The sequence below is a fragment of the Anas platyrhynchos genome, chromosome 11 (genome assembly GCF_047663525.1).
Source record: "Anas platyrhynchos isolate ZD024472 breed Pekin duck chromosome 11, IASCAAS_PekinDuck_T2T, whole genome shotgun sequence".
Taxonomy (NCBI): Eukaryota; Metazoa; Chordata; class Aves; order Anseriformes; family Anatidae; genus Anas; species Anas platyrhynchos.
The window spans coordinates 14,050,626-14,072,014 of record NC_092597.1 but is presented as its reverse complement, the minus strand read 5'-3'; the positions used below and the strand labels follow the sequence as shown (position 1 = coordinate 14,072,014).

The 21,389-nt window shown below is 53.5% G+C and overlaps 1 protein-coding gene across 3 annotated transcripts in view; it reads right to left on the bottom strand.

Moving 5' to 3' along the window:
* Positions 1–633: 633 nt before the first annotated feature.
* Positions 634–21,389, bottom strand: part of TRIP4 (thyroid hormone receptor interactor 4) — a 31,458-nt gene continuing 10,702 nt past the window's right edge. The window contains exons 11-14 of one of the 3 annotated variants that reach the window (XR_011811982.1): positions 20,311–20,402; positions 4,566–4,668; positions 4,140–4,383; positions 3,088–3,582 (exon numbers count right to left, since the gene is read on the bottom strand). Coding sequence is in view for 2 of the 3 variants with exons in the window: in XM_005017203.6 (XP_005017260.1) it covers positions 799–866; positions 4,566–4,668; positions 20,311–20,402 (263 nt within the window). In the remaining variant the exon portion in view is untranslated. Of the gene's footprint in view, positions 867–3,087; positions 4,384–4,565; positions 4,669–20,310; positions 20,403–21,389 lie in introns of those variants that run through there. The other 2 variants (XM_005017203.6, XM_021270686.4) reach the window with 2 other exon arrangements.

Below are 21,389 nucleotides of genomic sequence, written 5' to 3'. Positions count from 1 at the left end.
CAGGGGCAGGTCGATGCAGGGAGCTGCTGAATGTGAAGGATTAAGGAAAGGGGGAAATGGATCTTGCTCGCCAGGCACAGCGGGTTTGTAACTCGCAGCAGGAGCAGCTTCTGCAGGGAGGCTGCTGCTCCAGCACAAACCAGGAGAGAGAATGCACGGCCCAAAGGCACCATGCACCAACCCTCGGGGCAGGTGGGACCAGGGCCCACCTCCCACCCCCGACCCCATAGATGTGCTGTGGGGCTGCAGGGTGCAGGCATCACAGCTGCTGGGAGCCATCCCACGAGCCCCACGTGTTTTTTCGGCCCAGCAGAAGGCATCGAGCACTGCAAGCCCTGCCGAGCACCCGGGAGCAGTCACGGTGTGCCCTCCTGCGAGGCCAGCACACGTCCCAGCCCAGGGGAAAGGCACGAGCTGCCTCTTTGCTTTGGAGGGGGACGCTGCCATGGCTGGGACAGAGCCAGCTCCGAGGGGCTGGGACGGTGGCTGGAGGCCGTGCTGCCCACAGGCTCCCTGGGATCAGTCGTGGGGTCCCCACGGGGGACAGACACCAGCACCCAAATGTGTCACCGCATCAGCTCCGTCTCCCACCCACCCCTTTCCGTGGCGCTGGGCCCTGGGCAGGGAAAGAGCTTGGTGAAAACACTTCTTTTAATGTTTTCCGAGTACAACACGGAGCGATACCCAACGGTGACATCGCAGCCTCCTTCCCGCGAGCACCTGCTCCAGAGGCGAGGGCCGCGGCAGCACCCGCGGGTGGCGGTCCCGGTGGCAGTGCCCGCGTGGGAAGGTGGCAGCTCACAGCACTGCTTTCTGCTTCATCAACCCCTTCTTCGCTCCCTGATGGATCTTGGAATCCAGCTTCCCTGTAAAGAGAGGGGTGGGGGGGAAAGGGAAAAAAAAAAAACAACACAACCCTCATCAGTCTTTATTTTTAAATGCTATTTGCATTGCAAATCAGCTGGAGGCAGCGAGGTCTCCTAGTTAGTGTGTTGCTGTCACATTTAATTATCGTGCTTGAGGAGCCCGGCGTTTCCAGCCGCCATGCCTTCCCTCCGCAGGCGCGACACGGGAGCCAGGGGGGGCTCCAGCGAGGAGGAGAGCAAATTAACATCCAGGAGGAAAGCGATCACTTTGCTCGCCCCCAGGATGCGTGTCAACACGTTCGAAGGAAGCCCGCAGAGAGCGGGGACAAGCAGCGTGGCAGGGATGCAGCACAGCGAGCGGGCGGGGAGGGTCCCCCTCGCCCTGCCCAGACCCAAATTCTCCAAAGCAAGGAGAATTAGGAGAAGCTCCAGCCCAGCTACAGCACAGCCAGGGGAGCTCCCGGGGATGAGACGGCCCAGGCTCCAAACCTTTGGGCGCGGCTCCTAAACCTGCTGGTAAATGCCAGCGTGCCACGAGAAGCAGAAACTTGGCCAGAGACAAGGGCTCTCATCCAGAGAGCGTCGCCTTCTCATCACGCTGAGAAAACTTCTCGTTTTAGCTCACAGAAGGGCCTGACAGCGCTTTTTTTCCAGGAGAGGCAGATGACAAAGCCACTTTGCTCGTGGTTGTCCTAATGGGATCTCACCCCGGCCTCCCTGAAACTGCCTCCTTCCTTCAGCTTGAGTCATGGGTCAGCCTTGCTCCTCTCTGAATACAGAATCCATAAATGTGCAAAAAAATATATAAAAAAAAAAACAAACACGAGTGAGCACTTGCAATTAACTGCGCCATCGCTCCGCAAATGCCTACACCAGGCTATGGCTGTGGTTGAAATTGGTTGCAGGAAGCAGGTGCTGCCAATACCTCGGTGCGGCAGCTCCCAGGACACCGCAGGGTGTCTGCAAAGCTCCCGTGTGCTGCTGCTGCCATCAGAAATAAACAGCAAAAGACCAGGCCCCCAGCAGGGCTGTGCGGATGCTGCACGTCAGCCCTCCGAGTCACCAAACCGTGGGGTTTTGGCAGGAGAAAGGTGGCGAGTTGGTGCTCGCTCCCCGCTCTGGTCTCCCAGCGCCAAAGCTCTGTCACGTCCAGAGCTGTTAGCTCCGTACTTAGCATGCCTGCCTGCTCCTCCCGGGTCCCCGAAGTGATCAGTAGGCTCCTCTGCTCTATCAGCTGGCAAAGATAAAACGTCACGTGGGTAACCTTTAAGAAAAGGCTAAAAATAAGGCAACGGCCCCAGGGTCCCCTTCTCTTTCCGCTCAGTGATTTAAGGACTCTCATCTCGCAGGCAGCGCCGCGCTGTGTCCCCTCTCCCAGCCCCACTGCCACGCTCCTCCAGCCCTCGGCTGTTCAAGGCAGCTTTGGGAGCGCTGCTCCAGGGGGAGCTTTGCCCAGATTGAAGGAAATCTCCCCCGAGAGCCACGGCTGAGCTTTGTCCCCACACGCTGAGACTAAGCAGGGACATGTTTGGGGAAAGCCGTGGTCACAAATGTGACACAAACGCCGTGCCCATCCCTTCCATGCAAACAATAACCCTGGCACCGAGTCGAGCTCTGTTTCTTTCTGCCTTCCCCAGGCTGCTAGAAACGACTAATTTGCAATGGAGAAGCATTCAGATGTCATTGCGGTGAGGTCCATGCTGTTATCTGGCAAGGAAAGCCGCTCGGGCTTGGCTTCCCAACAAGACAAACTGGCATTTTGTCACGGTTGAGCCAGGCTTCAAGGAGACCGGGGCAGCCAGCGAGCCCAGGTGGGGACGTGAGCCGGTGCAGCCGCTTCCAGCTCGGAGAGCCCCGCTTTTGACCGGCTCTCACGCGAAGCCAGCCCCTTGTAAAACAGTGTGCCACCACCAGGAAAGGTCAAAGGCTCCCCTGCTCCTTCCCCCACCCGTCACAAACACTGTCTGTGTCTCCCCGGAGGGGGACGTGCAGCTCCACGACCTCTGTGCCGCAGCTCCCGCACTCTCGTGACAGATCCCGTGGGGAGGAGGCCAGGGGAGGCACGGCCAGCAGCAGGAGCGGGCCACGCGGGCAGCCGCGAGCGCAGCCGGCTTCCTTCCAGGCTGTTAGGTTGATCCTGCTCCAAGCAGGAAACTGTCACAACACAAAGGAGACGATGTGACAGATGGGGGGGCAGGCAGCGCCCGTGCCCGGAGAGGCAGACGTGCAGGAGGGAGCCAGCCCCACGCCACGCAGCCGCTTCCCCTTCAGCCACCGCAGCTCCGCAGGGGCAGATGTGAAGGGGAAGGGGCACAGCGGCCAGAGCCTGAAAGAGTGGAGAGAAGCTGAAAATATAAATAAAAATAAAACGAAGGACACGGCAGCTGTTCCAGCGATGAGGCTGTTGTAGCGCAGCACAGACATTTCCATCCCAAATAACTCAGCACAGCCCTGACTGCTCACCGGCGCGCTGGAAAAGACCTGTCCCCGGGGGAGGACAGCGCCGCTGGCAAGATCCAAGCCCTCACATGAGCTCTGCAGCTGCAGATCACCGAGCATTGTTTGTTGCCATCGGCTGAATGCACCTCCCAGATGTTGCTACAAAAGCCAGGGAATAAACCAAATTGTTTTGCCCTTCCACCCGCTTGGTACCACTGCAGGGAAGGTACACGCCGAGCACCCGGGGAGAGAGCGAAGCCGTGGGAGAACGGTGCTCCTGCGAGTGGAGAAAGGGGAAAAAAACACCTCAGAAACAAGACAAAAACCCACACTGTGCTTCAAAAGGCCTTATTAACCAGTCCTGAGAAACCCTGCCGCTCCTGCGCCACCAGATAACTACTCCCTGAGAACCACGCTGCAAATGAGAAAGAAAACCCAGCCATCAGCTCTGCTAAACAAACAGCCAAGACTATTTCTGCTTATGCTGCTTTTAGCCTGTCAAATTAATTTTTCACATCCCCTGAAAGCATGTACGGTGCCTTCCCCAGGCTGTGTGGTGGGGAAGCTGCTAATAAGGATGGAGCTGACTGCAGACTCCCCAGCTGCTGCATCCATCCTCCATTCTTTTTACAGCAGCGGGCAGGAGGAACTGGCAGCCTGCGGAGGGCTGGTGGCTCATAAAAGGGACTAACGACGCTGGCAAGCAGAGCGCGGACAGATGCTGCGGCACTTCCCCGCCAGCTCTGCCAGGACATCCCAATCCTGCCGGCCCGCGGCTGGGCTGGGGCAGCGCATCCATCTGGCCCCGCAGCCCTCGTTGCTTCAGCCTCTCACCTCCTCACAGGCGATTCGGAAAGGAAGGCAAGCAGCCAGCACTGAGCACGGAGCAGCGTCACGCCCCCCTCCTCGTCTGAGGATAAAGGGAGGCTTCTGCCTCGCGTCCTGACCCAGGCTTGGAGAGCTCGTGCCAGACGCGGATCAGCTGCAGACATGCGTTTCCTCAGAGCACGTGAGCGCTCTCTGAGTCCCGAGTGCTTGCAGAGGCAGGAAGAGGCATGTATTTAGAAGGAAACAACATCTGGGGAAAGGGGAACCGAAGACAAAAATATTACAGATGTATTTGAATCATTAAACAAACACCTCCAGATCAAAGAGCGCGGGGCAAAGGTTGTGAACTCATATGGCAAAGGCAAGCAGAGGTGGTGATGAGAGCAGGCAAGAAAGGCCAAGGGGGGCATCTGTGGAAACTTTACTACTTACAGATTTTGGGTTTTCCTTTGATGGGAAACTTCACAACCATCTCCTGGGGATTAGTGCAGATAAAGACAAATGGAGACCCAGACTCCTGGCTCAAATCCGGATACTGCAAAACACAGAGACACACACACAGCACAGTCAGGCGAACTGCAGCGGGCGTGAAGGGAGCTCAGCAGTGGGGAGCAGCACAAAAGGAAGCGCTTCCAGACAACCCCTTATTTCAGAGCCCAGCTATATATAGGCTGCACCAGCTCTGAGCCAGATCAAGAACTTTTAATGAAAGCAGTACGCTTGCAGGTTTGCCCTTTTCATTTTGCCTCTGCTGGGGTTCGCCCTGTGTCTGGAGCCGTGCACCAAGCAGATCCCCGCACGCTCCCTCAGCACAGACCTGCGTTTTGCTGCCTGAAGGTGTGGTTTCACACTTGGCTTACGCTGACCCAGAGCGTGGGCTGTCGCTGTGAGGCTCTGCCCTCCCAAGCTCGCCGGCTCACCGCCTACCTTGTGCTGGCTCTAACAAGCACGAGTGATCCTCAGCCTGCTGCGCTCCAGCTGACTGCAAACAGCACAGCGGCGCTTCAGCCAGAACAGCCTGGGCAGCCAGCACAACGAGGCCATGACCACCAGAAGAGCAGCAACACCTCTTCTGCTGTGACAGCCCTCCCAGCTCCAGATACAGCCCCATCCACTCCCCATGAGGCAGATCCGTGCTTGGTCCAACCACGCTGATTTGGAGAGCACGCACCGTCCTGCTGCGGGACACAGCCCTCGAGAATCACCTGCATCTAACGGGTGAGCAACCAAGAGCAGTGGGTAGGAAACGGGGCGTTATGGTGCGGCAACAGCTCGGCCCCGGAGCCCTAACACAGCTTGCGACGAGGCTGGCTCCTCCGGGCCAGGCACCTTGGGACAGGAGCTCACACAAAGGTCTCCTGAGAGATGTGAAAACATCAGGGAATTTTACAGGAAGAGTGTAAACAGAGCACTTCTCTTGTTAACCACAGGGAAAGGGGAAAAAAAACAACACTGGGTGAGAGAAGCGCATGGAAGTCCTGTCTGGATGCAGCTCAGCCTTGCTGGGTTAGAAGGGAAATGCAACAAAAAAATGCAAATACCAACCAGCCCTTCAGACCCTCCGTTGGTCGCAGACCTTGTGCTGCCGGGAGTGCTATCTGCCCCTCCAGGTGAGGGCAACAAGGAGCTCCAGCCCAGGAAACGCTGCAGAAACAGGCAGGGGAAGCTGTTTCCCTTCCCCGGGAAAGCTGCCTTTTTCTCCCCTGCCTTCCTCGAGCAGATCCGCTGAGGCTGGTGTACGGGACAGGATGCCAAACCAGATGGAGCAGTGTGTCCTGGCAAATCCCCCATTTGTTACTAACAAATGACTTCTAGGCTGAGTGTTTGAAAAGCTCTCCCTCTCTCACAGATCTGCCAAGATGAGTTTGGATTTGCCCTGGAACAGCTGGGCATGGAGAGCAGAGCAGGGAGCAGCCCACTTCGCCGGCGCTGTAGCAGGGTTTGGCAGCGCTGCCGGCAGTTAGGGGAGATTTACAGAAGCCTGACACTAGGAGTGGATCAACTGGAAAGTGTTTCCAGCCCCCTCATTTTACAACAGCGTGGGCCACGCTCGCCGAGCGAGAGAGATGTACAGGCACTGAACTGCTCTGTGCAACACCCGCGCTGGGAGGGAAGGAGCTGCGCTCATCTGTGCGGCACGCAGACGCCCTGCTGCACTGAGCTGGCATTGGACAGGTTTCTTCCTTTCTTTTTTTTTTTTTTTTTTTCCTCCTCTCTCTAAGCCACGTTACTTGACTTGCTTCCATGGCTCCACGCCGATGCCAAGGATTTTCATTTCCCATCTGCAGGGAGGGAGGATCTTGGAAGGTTACAAAGCGCCAGTGTGAATATCCCCGGCCAACGCCTGGTGAGTGCGAAATGCTCGCCCGGCTTTATTGCTCTCGGTATCACACGGCCGAGCGGTCGCTCTTCAGAGCCAGGCATCTGACTGCCCCAGCAGCTCCCACAGCAGCGGGGTCTCTGCAGCTCACCCCGTCGAGCTGGGGGGACTCAGCCCCCTCCCTGGGGACAGCGGTGGTGTCCCTGTGTGACACGTGGCTCGGCCACGGCTTCTTCAGCCAGGCTGCACGCCCAGCATCAATGTGCCACGGAGGACTTGCTGCCTGCAGTGGCTTCCCAAATCCCTCCCAGGTGGAGCTGAGCAGCAGAGTGTCCCCCTCGCCCCTCACACAGGCCCCCACAGTGGGGAATAGCCTCACAACAGGCACTGAAAGCCAGGCTGCTTTCTCCGCTGAGAGATTTCATCCAAAACCAGGCTCAACCCTTCAGTTCCACAGGCTTAAAGCTCAATCCAACCCCAAGGCCAAGATGGATGCCACAGCTGCGACTTGGGTTTACGCTGCCATGCCGCAGCCTTTCATCTCCTCTCCCAGGGTATGGTTCTGTCCTCGTGCCAACGCTGCGCAGCTTCCGTGTCCTGCATTTTAAAAGCTTCAGCCCTTCCTCTGGCATCTCGCCCCCAGGAGGCAGGGAAGAGCGCCTTGGCAAGGGGCTCCAAGCTCAGGCTCCTGATTGTACCCACCCCAGAGGTCTCCTGCCCTGTCCTGGTGAGCACCAAAGGTGGAATATTGCTGCCTCCTGGGGCCGAGAAAAAGCCGTCAGCCTTTCATCTGCTTACAGCGAGATGCACTCAGGTGGAGGAATGGGGGCTGAGCCTTCACGAGCGGCTGAGCCTCCCCAAGGGCCAGGCCCTGCTCCCCCCTGCTCCCTCCCTGCTCCCAGATGCACAGGCACGTCCCAGGGACTCACCAGCCCCTTCTGGCATGTTGATTCAACTCATTCGTCCTGCAGAAAGTTAGTCCCACCAGCAGCACCCTCCTGTAGCACTGTGCAGTCACCAGCCCAGGGAAGAGCAACGTAAAGAAGCCATCTGTAGGCACCGTGCCCCCCACACCAGCACCAGGACCACGACAGACGTTGTGGCAGCACAGGGGCTCTCCCCGCAGCTTAGCTCAGCGCTAGGAAATCAGCTCCCACCTGCCACGCTCTGAAGATGCCTCTCCTATCGGCGACTGCTGGTTGACTTCTGTTCTCGTCTCAGCCACTGGCACCGGGACGTGGAACACATACATTTGTCTCTGTTAAATTTTCCACAGCTGCCCAAGTGCCTAATGAGTAAAAAATTTGTTTCTCAAAGTGCCTTTGGCACTTTGGATGGCTTTTAATGGCAGTTACACTCCTTGGCCACGCTGAGAAAGTTCTCCTTCTGTTCAGTTTTATGCAATCCTTCCCATCCAATTTCCTCCTCAAACAATACCCTGATTCCTCCCTCTCCCAAAAACATTTTCCCGAGGCAATGGGATTTCCATCCTACTGTTTTTATCAACTGTGTGCAGCTTTTCTGGACCAACAACTGACCCCTCAACGCTCCTGCTTTGGGCTGCAAGAGGTCAGCCGAGTCAGTCTGCAACCTACCACACGGTAAGCTTAGGAGGCAAAGGGAAAAAAAAAAAAAAAATCTACTTCCAACTACCATGGCCCACAGACAGCAACCACTGCCCATCAGCACTTCAGCAAGCGTGAGACTTGTAGGAAAATGCCAAAAGCCAAATCTAGAGTGCCAGAGAAAGAAGACAGAGCATGTCCCCAGTAGAAATGGCATGCAACAGCTCTTTTTTCTTTAAATAAAACTCCAAGGTGAAGAGAAAGGGCAAACTGCACTCCCTCACTGCAAGAGGCCAAGAATCCCACCCAAGCAGGAGTTTTCATGGGGGATGTTCCTTCCCAACGCACTCGTCCTATTAATCTTGAATGTGTTAAGCAAGACAGGTGCCAGTAGTGCAGGGCTCTGGCATTGCCTCTCCAGGGAATCAGTTCAGCATTTAGGAGAAGGTGGCTACAAAGGCTCTCCAATTCTGCAGATAAGCCAGAAAGCTCTACAGAAAGGGGTTGCACAATGTAACAACAGCGTAAAAAATAATTTGGTCTCCTTCCAGTCCTTCTGCCACCTCGTAGCAGGCTCGCAACGTGGCTGTTGGGAGGACGGTGGGCGCCGTGGGCTGCAAACAGCAGGCACAGTTTGCCAACTGCTGCTCCAGCCCACGTCTCCGCATGGTCCAAAGCCCCACGTCCACCCCGCATGCGGCTGCGTCAGCGCAGCCACCGCCCTCCCTGCTCACCCCGGCCACCAGCAGATGTAAGCTCCCATCTCTGCTTCCACTCAGGCTTCCATTTGCTGCTAACAGGTTTGTAAGATCCTAGCTGTGAAGAGATTAGCAGGGAGGAGGAAAAAAAAAAAAAACACACCACCACCAACAAAAAACAGATCTCAAGGCAGCTTAACGCACAGAGAGAGCTCGAGGTTAAATGGAGCATCTGAGCACGAGCTGGAAAAGGGAGCTGCGTGCTGGGCTCCTCCAAAAGCCAGCCACCAGCTTCGCCAGCGCCCGCCCTCTCTCTGGAGCCAGCGCTTTGAACATGCATTAAGCGGCTATCAGATGTCCCCAACAGCCACCCCAATCAGGCTGCAGGCAGGGATAATTGCTAATGAATGTTCCCTACACTTTGTTTTCGCCGTCCCTCATCTCCCATCACCAGCTTGTCAAGGCCAGAAATAGCAGCAGGCCTGCCTTGCCTCCCCACTCCACAGCCCACAGCAAAGAGCAAAGGAGGAGCTCAGAGGCAGCGCGAGATGAACCCATCCTCTCTGACACTCTGAGAAAAATCCCTATTTCCCTGCAATTTCTCCCCCAGCGATCTGTTAAGGTGACAATTTTTTCCCCTAATTTTCCCCAGCTGGATGTGGGTGCCATGCCAGGCTGCCCAGACCCCGCTGGATGTTTTTCATCCCAGAGGACATCCCTGCTTTCCTCCCATTTCTCCCTTGCTGCCTGTGCCTCCCAGAGCTCCCGGGACGGGCACTGTTTCTTTGGGAACCCGCAGGAGCGCTGCCCTCGGGCCAGCCTGCTCACCCCCTCCATTTCTTCACCCCTCTCCCTAAATCTGCATTCGCTCGATCCCAAGCGCCTCGACCAGAAGGCAAGGGGATTGCAGCAACCCAAGGAAAACGTGCCAGGGGAGCGGAGCCGTCGCTAACGAGATGAGCTCTGCTCCGGTGAATCCAAGGCAGGAACAAAGGCGCCGCGTGCGACGGAGCAGAGGTTCTGCGCAGCACAAAGCGCAGAGCGAAAAACATCCCCCGGCAGCTCCGCCGGCGACCTTTCGAGCTCCTCTCTCGCTCTTATCACCACACAAAAAGCCGAAGGAAACAAACAGGAGATCGAAGGCTAAAAATACTGCGTGGAAACAGCCCCGGCGTGTGCGTGTGCCCCCCCCCCCAGCCTGAGAGGCAGAGCTCTGCAATGCGGCCTGCTCTCCTCGCTTGCTGAGCACGGCACAGCCCAGCGCCCGCAGGCCCTGGCGGCGGAGAATTGCACTCTGGAAGCTGTAGTCCCGCTGGGCCGGCCGCCCTCGCTCCATCTTACAGCCACCAGGGCCGGGGGGCAGCTGGGGTGACCCCAGCTGAGCACAAAAAGGAGGTGGAGGTCGCGGCGAGGGGACGGGGGCGTTCGGCAAGGGGTGAATCATTTTCCTGGCATGGGGGCTCAGAGCGCTGAGGGAAAGGCAGCCGGTGCTGCCAGGCAGCGCTGGGCCAGGACACCAGCTCGAGCCCTGGCCTCCGCTTCCCCCGCCGCTCTCGAAGAGCTTCAAAATAAAAGAGGCAGCACTGGAAAGCGAGGCTGTCTGGAAAGAATAAAAGCGAGCAGAACCCATGTGTTGGCAAGAGCGCTTGATTATTCCTCACCGTAAAACACATTCAAGAGGGGAAAAAAAAAAAAAAAAAAAAAAAAATCTTGGCAGAGACGGTGTCCCTCCGAAAGAGCTGGGCTGCTGTAAGCAGGCCCGCGCGCAGCCATAAATCAGCCTCCCCCAGCAGGCAGAAACACGCAGCGGGCTCTGCCCCAAAGCTCCAGGAGTTACGAGAAGCTGAGGAGCGAGGGGAGCGGGCGGCAGAGGGCTCCCCAAGAGGCGAGGGGAGGTCTGCGAGCCCGTCCGGCCTCCCCGCGACTTCCTTCACCCAGTTCTCCTCGTGATTTGTGGGCCAGGCAGATCCACTCTTCTTTCATGCCTCATAAGCTTCATAGCTGTCAGCCTAACATAACAGGTAATTAACTACTAAACAGCCATTTTCTCCTCCTCTCCTGAGGGAAATTGCTCACCATCCAGCTAGAAAATGTTTCTTTAGTGGTTTGCAAAAAAAAGAGAAAAGAAACTCAGTAGTTCCTGGCAAGCGACAGGGCTGCCGCGGCCAAATGGGGGCATTTATGGCAATGCTCGCGGCATGGACGCTAGTCCCTGTGCTTGTAGGATTGGGGAGGAACAGAGCCCTCAAAACAGAGAGCGAGGGCACGTATCTAGCTGTGTAGCTGCCAGTGCTGCAGACTCCCTGATTCCAGTTCATGTGCCACCAGCAATAACCCAGAGCCCTGCTCACAGCTGCCCTGCGGGCTGCAGAAGAGCGGCTTAGGTACAGCTGCAGACAAAATGGATCCAGGGCTCGAAGCTCAGTCACCGGCCCTGTGATCAGGCAGCAGGTAGGAGCTATTTAACACCAAGTAAAAAAAAAATTCCCTGTTTCTCACTGTGTACAGTTCCAGCCTTCGGTGACAGGCAGCCCCAGCGGCGTCCTTCCTTGCCACTTGCCCAAGGACAGGCGTGTTGAAGCAGCTTTTCCCCATCTGTTGTTCTGACAGCGGCCGTCTCCACCGCCTCGTTACACGGACGGTCACTTTCGGGGATTATCTAACCCATCCTGGCAAAGCAGCCTGCACGCTGAAGTGCTTGAGGGCACGGCAAAGACGACTCCGATGGCCAAGGGACGCAGGTTTGCTGCTGCTCCGAGTGGCCTCTTCCCGGCAGCCAGTTTTGGGAAGTGCTCGCAGAAAACCAAGCGCTTTGCTCTGAGTTTTGATCTCCCTCACAACAGGGTCTTGCATCACGCTTCCAACTTTCAGCAAGCGTTCAGGCATCAGCTTTTAAGGCCCCATTCCCGCTGCCTCAGCCCAGGCCAAACGGGCTTCTGGCCCACGACAAACACAACGCTTTCCTAAACAGAAATCCCAAAGCAGATCCAAATTTCTAGAAATGCCAAATTTTATAGCCTGAGGCAGAAACATCCAGTACTGCAGCCTTGAGAACAGGCACCTGAGGAGCTCTGCACGCAGCTCTCGGGCAAAGACCACCGCAGAGATACAGAAGGGAAGGCTGGGTTGGAGGAGGGATGCTCAGCCACGTTTGATCCAAATCAAGAGAAGAGGCAAAAAGAAAAAAGCAGGATGGCAAAAAACAAAAACAAAAGCCGGCAGCCAAACTTTTGTTTGAAAGCCTGTCAGGTCTAGACTGCAACGTGTGAGGAAGGAACAGCTCAAAACCACAGCTGCTAATGGTTATGGATTTGGCAATCAAAATGTCTTTGTTAAAAAAAAAAAGTTAACTGCCTTACTATTGAGGTTACAAACCGCAGCCTTGATGCATTGTTGCAGTCAACATCCTCCCTGCTGTTTTTGAGAGCTTACATCTGCTGCTGGCAGATAATGTGCTGGCATAGGCTCCCTTCATGAGAATGCACAAGGAATTTTGCTAGCCTGCCTTTCCTTTCCCCTTCTTCCCACAACGATGCCTGTCGGTTGGTGCCTGTTCTGCCCCTCGCAGGCCTGGCTGGTACCGAGCAGATGCGCGGGCAGCGGGGGCGGCAGGCTGGGAGCCCCGCAGGATCCTGCCCCCGGCCGGGCTGATCCATCCATGGGTGTTCTCTGCCTCCCAGCCCGGCTCGAGTTGTGCTTCTCCACCACAAGCTGTACTTTGATTCAAAGGGCAGGGGAAGCAATTAAAACGTAATAAGTAATAACAGGACTTTGAAATGTAGATTTAATATTTAAGCTCGTTCTGGTGCACTGGATTTGAAGCACTGAGCAGTCTGCCAGGGCCCCAGTCCTCAGGGAGACCCGGGGACCCCAGCAGTGCCAGGGCACATCACATCCCCTCTGCTCTCCCAGAGCCAGCCTGTGACACAGGACCCAGAGCCATCAACACCCTTCCGAGGCTCAAATCTCAGCCCGAGAGAGCACCCGCCCGTGGTAAACCTACACGCAGCGCAAGAAGGGCCCGAGACATTTATAGAGTGCCTGACGACCATCGGGGGAAACTGGGTGGACTTGGAAAAATATTCGGTAGTGTAATAGGCTCAGCTGAAAGAACCATTTCATCCTCCTGTGCCGAGGGACCGTGGAGGCAGGGCTAACCTCAGCTGCAATGCAGCCCCACCGCTCACGCTGTCAGACGAAACCACGGCAATAAGGAGGAAAGAGGCAAAGGGAGGGGGGTGGAAATGAGGGGAAACCAGGGCACCTGCTTCTGCTCAAGCCACTCAGAGCGCCTGCACCCTGCTAGATGCAGCCAGGCATTTTCAATCAGCTTCATAAAATCCTTACCCCTCGCTTTGAAACTCTGATTTATGGAAGGCCAGCACAGCCAAGCTCAGCAGGTGAGGAAGATTATTTGAACTTGGAAAAATCTGACTTTGGTGAGCGCAGCTCTGCACGGATAAAGCCTCCACATCCCTGCCCTGCTTCATTTCAGCAACCGCCACTCCCCACCGTGACCCTTGCTGCTCCCTTGCTGCCACCCCCCGAGGCTGATGATGCCGGCGGCAGTCTGCCCGTGCTATCGATTCCCTCACACCAACACCGCGCCGCTTCTCACGGGCGAAGGTGTGACAGAAGCAGGATGTGCATCCCAATGGCCTGCGTGCTCAGGGTTAGGGAATCGATGCCATGCAGATGAAAGCTGGAGCAAGCACAGTCCCCGAGCCCTCGCAGGCTTATGGCAGTGGCTGTGTTTTGTAGTTGCCAGCACCCTCCCCACCCATTTAGGGTCACCAGCTAAAGCACGGTCACGGCTCAACCCAGTGGAACTAGGACTGGAAAGCCAGGGCGCAGGGCACCTGAGCAGCAGCCAGGCTTGAGGTCAATTTTATCTAAGCTTTGGTTTCAGGATTAATAAAAACCAAACAGCAAGAAGAAGGCAAGTATCAGTGACCACATCTGAAAGAAAAAAAATTCCCAGATCACTGACTAGTTTGTTAAAAATGGTAGCAGAGGCTAAGTCCACAGTCATCATTAATTAAGTCATATGCTTCAGCCTTGGCTTCGTTTTTTTTCCCTAGGGTCTATGAAACCAGAGGAGAGGGCAAGCTAGCCTCTATCATTCGATTTCTTTGGCATGTTAATGCATTCCTAAATTAATCATCATCAAGTGACAATCTCTCCTTCATCTTAACAGACTGAGCAGTGGCCTCAGTAAACCTGCTGGCTTATGCAAGGCAGCTGGAGCATTAGAACAGCCTCTGATGAAAACCAAAGCACTTCACATACGGAAAAACTCCCCCGTCTCTTACCATCTATAATCCAAACCAGCTGCATGCCTACTCCGCTCTGCTTCTCCAACCAAGAACCAGAGGTGCTTTATGCCTTGAGGAAGTACAGGGAGAAACTGAATAAAGATACGCGTCACCTGTAGGGCCCTGCAAGCCAGACTGATGCCTAACACCACTGCATCTTGCAGCAGGCTCCACGTCAGAGACAAATTCAGCTCAGGAGAACTCAGGGACCTGTAAAGTTCAAAGGCCTTTCTGTCGGTTGCAATCATTAACAGCCGCCTAGATATCCTTCCTTCGCTAACAATCTGATCTAGTCCTCAAAGCCCTGACACCCTGCTAAAAACCCTGCGTTGGCAGAGGTGCGATAACCAAGCCTCGGGAACCAGAAGGCAAACATCCCGCTGGCGGGGGCGAGCAAAGGTGTTTCCTGCCAGCACGCGCCGGACAGCCACACCACTCCAAGGCAAAACATTTGTCTCGCTTCCAGCCCGTGCTAGGAAGCCTTTACGTCAGGGAGAAGGTCCTCGTGAAAAGCCGTACCTAAATCTCTACATATTTATACTGTTTTCCAAAGTACACTTCACTGTACGCATTCACGTTTCTCCCTCTCATTAACCTATTTCTTGGGAAAACACCACGAGCGTGCTATTGTTCCTTTATCTGCAGATAATCTAAAAAGGCACCTTCTGGATGCTAAATACAGAAAATTTCTACCTCCCTTCCTCACTCCTGTAGGAGAAATTAAATCGAGCCCCGTACACTTGTCGCCCAAGTCTCATTTTTCTGCTGCTATTTTCATTGGGGAGGGAAGAGGAGGACAAGAGATTAAATGTAAATTTCCTGAGGGGGTAAGAAGGAGCCTATTTAAATGATAGTTGCAATCTCGTGGCACAAAAATAGCTTAGACATGTTCCCTGGTGCAGATTTAGGACACTAAGCAATCACCTCGAAACGAAAAATAAACACTTTACTCCCGTCAAACATAATTACCTGATATTTCAATCCAAGATTATAGCTACCGCTAGGTATCAGTATCTGTGTGTGCTCGCATTTAAAATAAGCCCAAACACACCTATCAGCTACTAAAATAGCAGCAACGGAAATGTTCTTTTTCCAGTTAAAATCACAGCCTCTCTGATCAAAGTCATTAGCAAAATGAGCGTGGACTTCAGAGCACGTTAAAGCAGCATAAGCGTAAATCGTTCTGCGCTTGCTTTAGACTGGTGCCAAGCCCTGCCTGCACCATCCCGTGTTTCCCCAGTTACCGCTGCTGAAGTCACCGACACCTAATGCAGGAAAAGAAAGGCAGCTCCTTGCTCTGCTCGAGGTGTGGGTGACGTCAGCCCACAGCAAGGAAAAGCGGTCGTTAACGCTCCGATCTTGACAGGGGAAAAGTTTCCAGGTCACCTTTCGCGCCGAGCAGCGTAACAAAGGGATCATTCTGATCTGAAGCAACGCTTTTTGGGTGGCTGCCATTAATAGGAGGAAATGAGTTCAGAAATGAGTCCAGAAGGCACTCCGAGGAGGTGCGAGATGTCTAAAGCTCCACTGGAAATACTGAGATTTAAGAGCCACACAGAGGATCTCCTGGCACCAGCTAACCAACCGCCCTCAGCAGCGGGCTGGAATCGGAAAGCAGCTTTTGCTCCACTCCCCCGTGCACAAAGCTACCCCGAGTGCCCTGGGTGGACTTTCCTACTCGGTAACAGCTTGGGCTCCCAGAGCAGCCTCTATCCAAAGATCAGAGCACAGCTTCGAGCTACAAAAATTAGGTGTATGTAATCTCCGACAGGGAAGCAGTATTTTATTTTACACGCGGGAAAGGCACCCAGAGGAACTGATTTAAGTAGTCCACACAGTAAGTAGCACAACTGGGATTAGGGCAATGTCATCTGACATGATGCTGACTTTAATCACAAGGACATCTCTCCTCAGAAAACATCTTCCTCTGCTCCCTGCCAGCTACTGCGTATGAGATCTTGTTCTGTCATCACTTTTCGCACAGCCCTGCAGATCTGCGGAGCACTTCAGCAAAGTCAATCTGCCTTCAAACGCTGTGCACAGGGCAGAGCTGCAGGGCAGACCCCTCCAAAGGGGTTACGCGAGGCCAGACGTGCGTGTCCGGTAATAATGCGGATAAACAACCAGTCCCTAATAATAAGGCAAGCTCTCAGGGCAGGGATTTGGTCTGACTCTGTTGGCGCAGCCTTCTGTGAAAAGAGGCACCATTGCTTGATTCTGGTTTTTGAGCAAAGTGTAAAAAAATATTAAACGATGATAATGATAGAAAAATACCAGCAGGGTGCCACTAACATCTTCATTAACAACCTGACAGAGGACGCAAACAGCAAGGAAATTAAATCTGCAGATGGTACTAAACAGGGAGCGGATGACAGCATCAAAAGGACAGAGAAATAACAGAGAAGTCAGAGGAGGGACAGACCAGGAAACGTCTCCTTTGCTTATGGGAAAGAACGGTCATAAGAGTCAAAACCAAGTCCTGCGGCTGCTGAAAAAGGCAGGGCCACCATCACCAGACAATGAGCACGACAGGAAACTATTTCATCTTCAGCTGGTGGGTATAATCCACAAATGTGGTTTGCCCTGTACTTGTGAAATGGTTTCTTCTGGAAGACGCAGAAGCTTCACATGAAAGTTGGCAAAGAGGAGAGGTGTGAGCCTAAGCACAGCGCCTGAAAAGCGCTCTGCTGTGGCTTCATCTCCGAGAGGTCTCTGCTGCTGCACCACGGCACTTACCCGCTAACATACTGCGGGTCTGCAGAAAATTGGCAGTGTTTCTGCGTGCTGTAAGTGGGGGAAAAAAAACGTTCTCCTTTCCTGCTCCCCCAGGAGCTCGGAGGAGTCTTCGTACACAAGAAATTGCTGGATTATGCTGCTGACAAGTGGCTTTGGTGCTGCTTGCTGATGAACCTCAGCTGAATCATCAGTGTGATCAACAGGGATTTCCTGCTCCCAGCGAAATCCAACTCGGATTTCTGAGTTGGCGCTGCACACATTTTCATCTTGCTAGCACTTGCAATTAAATTAATCTCAGCTTCTTTCAGATGCACTTGCTGCTCATGCTACTCCAAAAACACACACATTTTCTCAAAAACCCACTTCAGAAGGATGCTCACATCTCCAAATTCAATCTTACAAGCCAGAGAAGTGAACGCTGCATATAGCGAGCCTGGAAAAAAGATTTACAAAAGCACCCAAAGAAGACAACAAAATAGGAATTATAAAAATCTTGCAGTACAGGAGCAGCAAAAAGCTGGTGAGATATAAACCTGCACGTGCCATGGCTTTGTGGCACCAAGGAGAGAAGAAAATCTCTTGCCTGTAGGCCTCGTAACAGCGCTCCTGGAACATGCTACTCGTCTCCTACTACCTCTGCAGCCAAATGGTGTCAGCGAACTAGGAGGAATTTATAGGGAACATTATTTATTGCGAGTTTTCTCTGTGGGAACAGTAAAGACTAGTTACCTATAGTTTGATTTCAAGATTTTACGAAGCTGTGGCTGCCATTTTACCAATGCCTAAAGAATAAACTCATGAAGGAAGAGGAAGGATGGGGGTTGATTGTGCATGATACAGGGGGAAAAAAATCCTATACTGACCCCAGTGTCCTTTCCTCTTCTCTCTGCCAAGGTTTGCTCCCATACAAAGGCCACATATGTGCAGATTGTTGTAATCCAGTCCCAATGCTCCCTCTGCTGCTCGTACTCTAACCTCTCCCCCTTCCTGAGAAAACTGCCCCTGAATGAACAGAGATGCAGCCTCATCAGTAATATTCTCTTCATCTGTAGTTCCCAGGCATCTCTCCTAAATTCTGCTTGACAAAACCTCACGGGATCTGGGAAGGCCAGAAAAGCACTTCACGAGGAACAGCCCCCAACCACTGATGCCTCTCCAACTCTTCATGGCTAGAAGGCACCCACCAGCCCGGTGTGTTCTCCTCCTCTGGCCCAAATAATCCATTTATTCTTTCTCAGAAGCCAGTCTTGTTCACTACCAAGCCCTACATGCCGGTGTCTGGTGACTCCCATCAGACCAACCTGAGCTGTACCGGGGCAGTGGAATGAACAGACACGATGCAGTATCGAGAGCAGCCCTGCCGTGCGTGGCACTGAGCACAGGCTTTGTAAGCTAATAAAATGCAGCCTGAGGAAAGCAGCTGCTCCATTTTTGGGGCATGGAGGCAAGTCACAGCATCACAGAACAGACTCAGAGCCCAGGAGGCCTCTGGACCCCCTGATCAAAGCAAGGTCAACACTGAATTCAAGCGAGGTCGCTCAAGGCTTTGTCCTGCCGGGTCTTGGAAACCTCCAAGGGTGGAAACTGCACAACCTCTCTGGGCAAGGCCTGCTCTCATGGGGAAATATGGTGTCTTAAGTCACACTGAAACCTCATCTTCCAATTTACAACCTCTGCCCTCATCCTCCTGCCACATACATCAGGAAAGAGCCTGGCTCTGTTCCTCGGTAAGCTCCTGGTAGGCAGTAGAAGGTCTCTACAAAGTCTTCTTCCTCAGCCCATCCTCACAGGGTGCGTGCTCCAGCCCCTGTCCACCTCGGAAGCCTCCACTGGACTCACTTCAGTTTATCGGCCTGCTTTATAAGCACAGCAATCCAGGTGTGGTTTAAATGATGCTGAGCACAGGGAATGATCACTTCTGAGGGCCGTAACCCTGCTGCTGATGCAGCCCAGGGTGCTGCTAGTTCCAGAACTCCCCTTTACCCTCCAGGCCACTGCTAAATCCATTAAACAGGAGGTTTGAGGAACAAACCCAAGGAACAGCACCTGCAGCTTGCCTCCAGGGAGGTTACAAGCCAACCACCGCCACACCTGGAGCTGAACGGCCCAGCCAGTTTTTAACCAGTCCACCTCCCCAGGCTGTAATGGCTCATCTCGGATACAATCCCATTGCAGCGGATCCCACAGACAGCCCTGCTAAATGCAGAGCTGGAGACATACACTGCTCTGTTTGCCCATAGAAGGCAGCCAGATTAATGAAGCATGACTTACCCTAGGTAAATCAACACTGGCTATTCCCAGTCTCTTTCGTGTGCTCCAAAATGGCTTCCAGGAGCCATTACAAGAGCTCTAGCAATTTCAAAGGACCGAAGTGATGTTGGCAGGCCTGAAGTGCCTGGGATCATCCCTCTTGCCCCTTATAAAAATGGATGTAATATTCACCTTTCTCCAGGTATTGGGGTCCTCTTCTGATCTCCACAACCTTTCAAAGATCAGAGTGGCCTCAGAAAAGCATCTGCCAACTCTCTTAGCAATTTTGGATGCGCACCATCAGCGCCCACCGACCTGTACAGGCTGAGATTTTGAGACATTCCTAACAACACCCCTGCACTATGGGTAGCTGCTGTTCTCCTTGAACCTTGCCACTAGGGATAAGATCCTGGGGAGACCTCGTTGCAGAAGCCTCAACCGTACTTGTGTCCCTGGTCACCAAATCACCTGCTTCATTCAGCAGAAGCCCCACTTAAACCTCCCTTGAGTGTCTTGACCCACTGGATTCTCCAACTTCCCCCCTTCACTGCACCCAGGGGCTCAGGATGTCGACAAATCACTGCAGTAACTGCAATCTCTGCTGTCCACACTCAGGGAGTGGTTTGCTGTCCTCCAAAACCAGCCAGACAGGTACCTGACCCTAGTGCAGAGTCCTCCCCAGGATAGGAAGATCAGCACAGTTATCCTGCCTGGCTAGGCAAGACTTTGAGCCATTCTTCCTGTCAGGATCCCATGAAGTTTGTTAAGAGAAACAATCGGTGCTTTAGAAGAAGTCGCATCCACGTGAGATGTCAGCTCCCCGAATTTGCCAGACGAGGATAAAAAACAGAAATACATTAATGCATGCCCGTTTTCCACAGTTCCTCACAGCCGCAGCATTCTGGGGCACATCTGTCCACGCAGCAAGGGAAGCAACAGCTGCCAAGAGCCACTGCAGCACGGTCTCTCAAGCTAGCATTGGTTTAATTAAACAGCTACAAGTCCTTTTTGAAAAGAGTGTCACAGTAGGTGAGACACTAGTTCCAACCCAGAAAGGCTGGCCAGAGACTGAGTCTTTATTAGTCCCCCACACCCTTCCAGAGCTGCTGAGACACATTACCTTGCACAGCCGCTGGTTATCCACACAGGACTGCGTGGTAGCAGCGTCTTCTCTCATTGCGCTTTAAGATTTTTATTCACCACCTTCTCCAGAGCATCTCACAGACGCAAGTTACACTACTTGAAAAGCTTGCTGCTATTGCAGGCTTGTAAAGGTCTGTTTGCTGTACTTACCTGCTCATTAAACTGCTCTTGTGATAAACAATCAGTTATGTCCACGCAGCCTAGGAGGCACCCCGAGGGATAATCGCTTGGAAATTCCACATCTGCATCAAAAGAAACATCTTTTAAGGGCTCCACATCCATACACACATAGCTGGGGTCCTTCCAATCCCCAGGTGCCCTTCACTCCCCCCGTGCACTTGTACTTTCTGAAGCACAAGAGAAAGCGATTTTAATATCTTGTAGCTCTTTTTTTCCATTTTTGGAGGAGAAAGAGCACGCTGCCAGGATGGCCTAGCACTAGGGCTCTGTCATAAGCCACATGTGCTGATAGAATTAAAGGGTGTGCACAGCTCTCCTCACACATCCTGAGCCTGGCATGTGCCAGGCTGGGGGTTTTCAGAGTGCCCTGCTCTCAAGCTCCATTTTACCAGTCTGTCTGATAGCTCGGGGGGGGGGTCTTAAGGGATCAATCCGCCCCATCAGCCCACAGACAACAACAGCCAAACATCCACGCAGACCCACTCATTTGCTTCCAAGCACAGCAAGAGGTTTCACAAAGTAAACTTGCACATTGAAGCAAATGAAGAGGAAGGGTCGAGAACAGAATGAAGCTTAGGATCCTCACCATGACAGGATGAGGGCTGGGAGAAAGAATTACACACACAACCTTCTCTGCTTAGCTTCTGAGAAAGGAGCACTGCACAAACAGGCGTGCAGTGCAGCCACCCGCATTCACCTGCCCACGTGAGAGAATAGCACCACGGTAACCTGCAGCTTTTCCATCCTGATTCCCACAAGGTCAGAACACATGAAAAGCCTTTAACATCACTGGGAACAGACTGAAGCACAAGCCACTTCACGCACAAACAAGCACACACTCAGTATCTTATTGCGTGAGCCCAGGATAAAATAAAGTCCTTTGCTGTCAAAAGTTACCACGGAAGTCAGGTGCAATTTGTCAGTGTTTGTGCTTGGAAAATCTGACCAGTCTAAGGACGAGTTAAATTCTGCTGCCGTACACATTCAGCTGATGAAATGCAGAAAGGATGAAGAGAATTTCAAGAACAGAAGGTTAAAAAGTGAAGCAG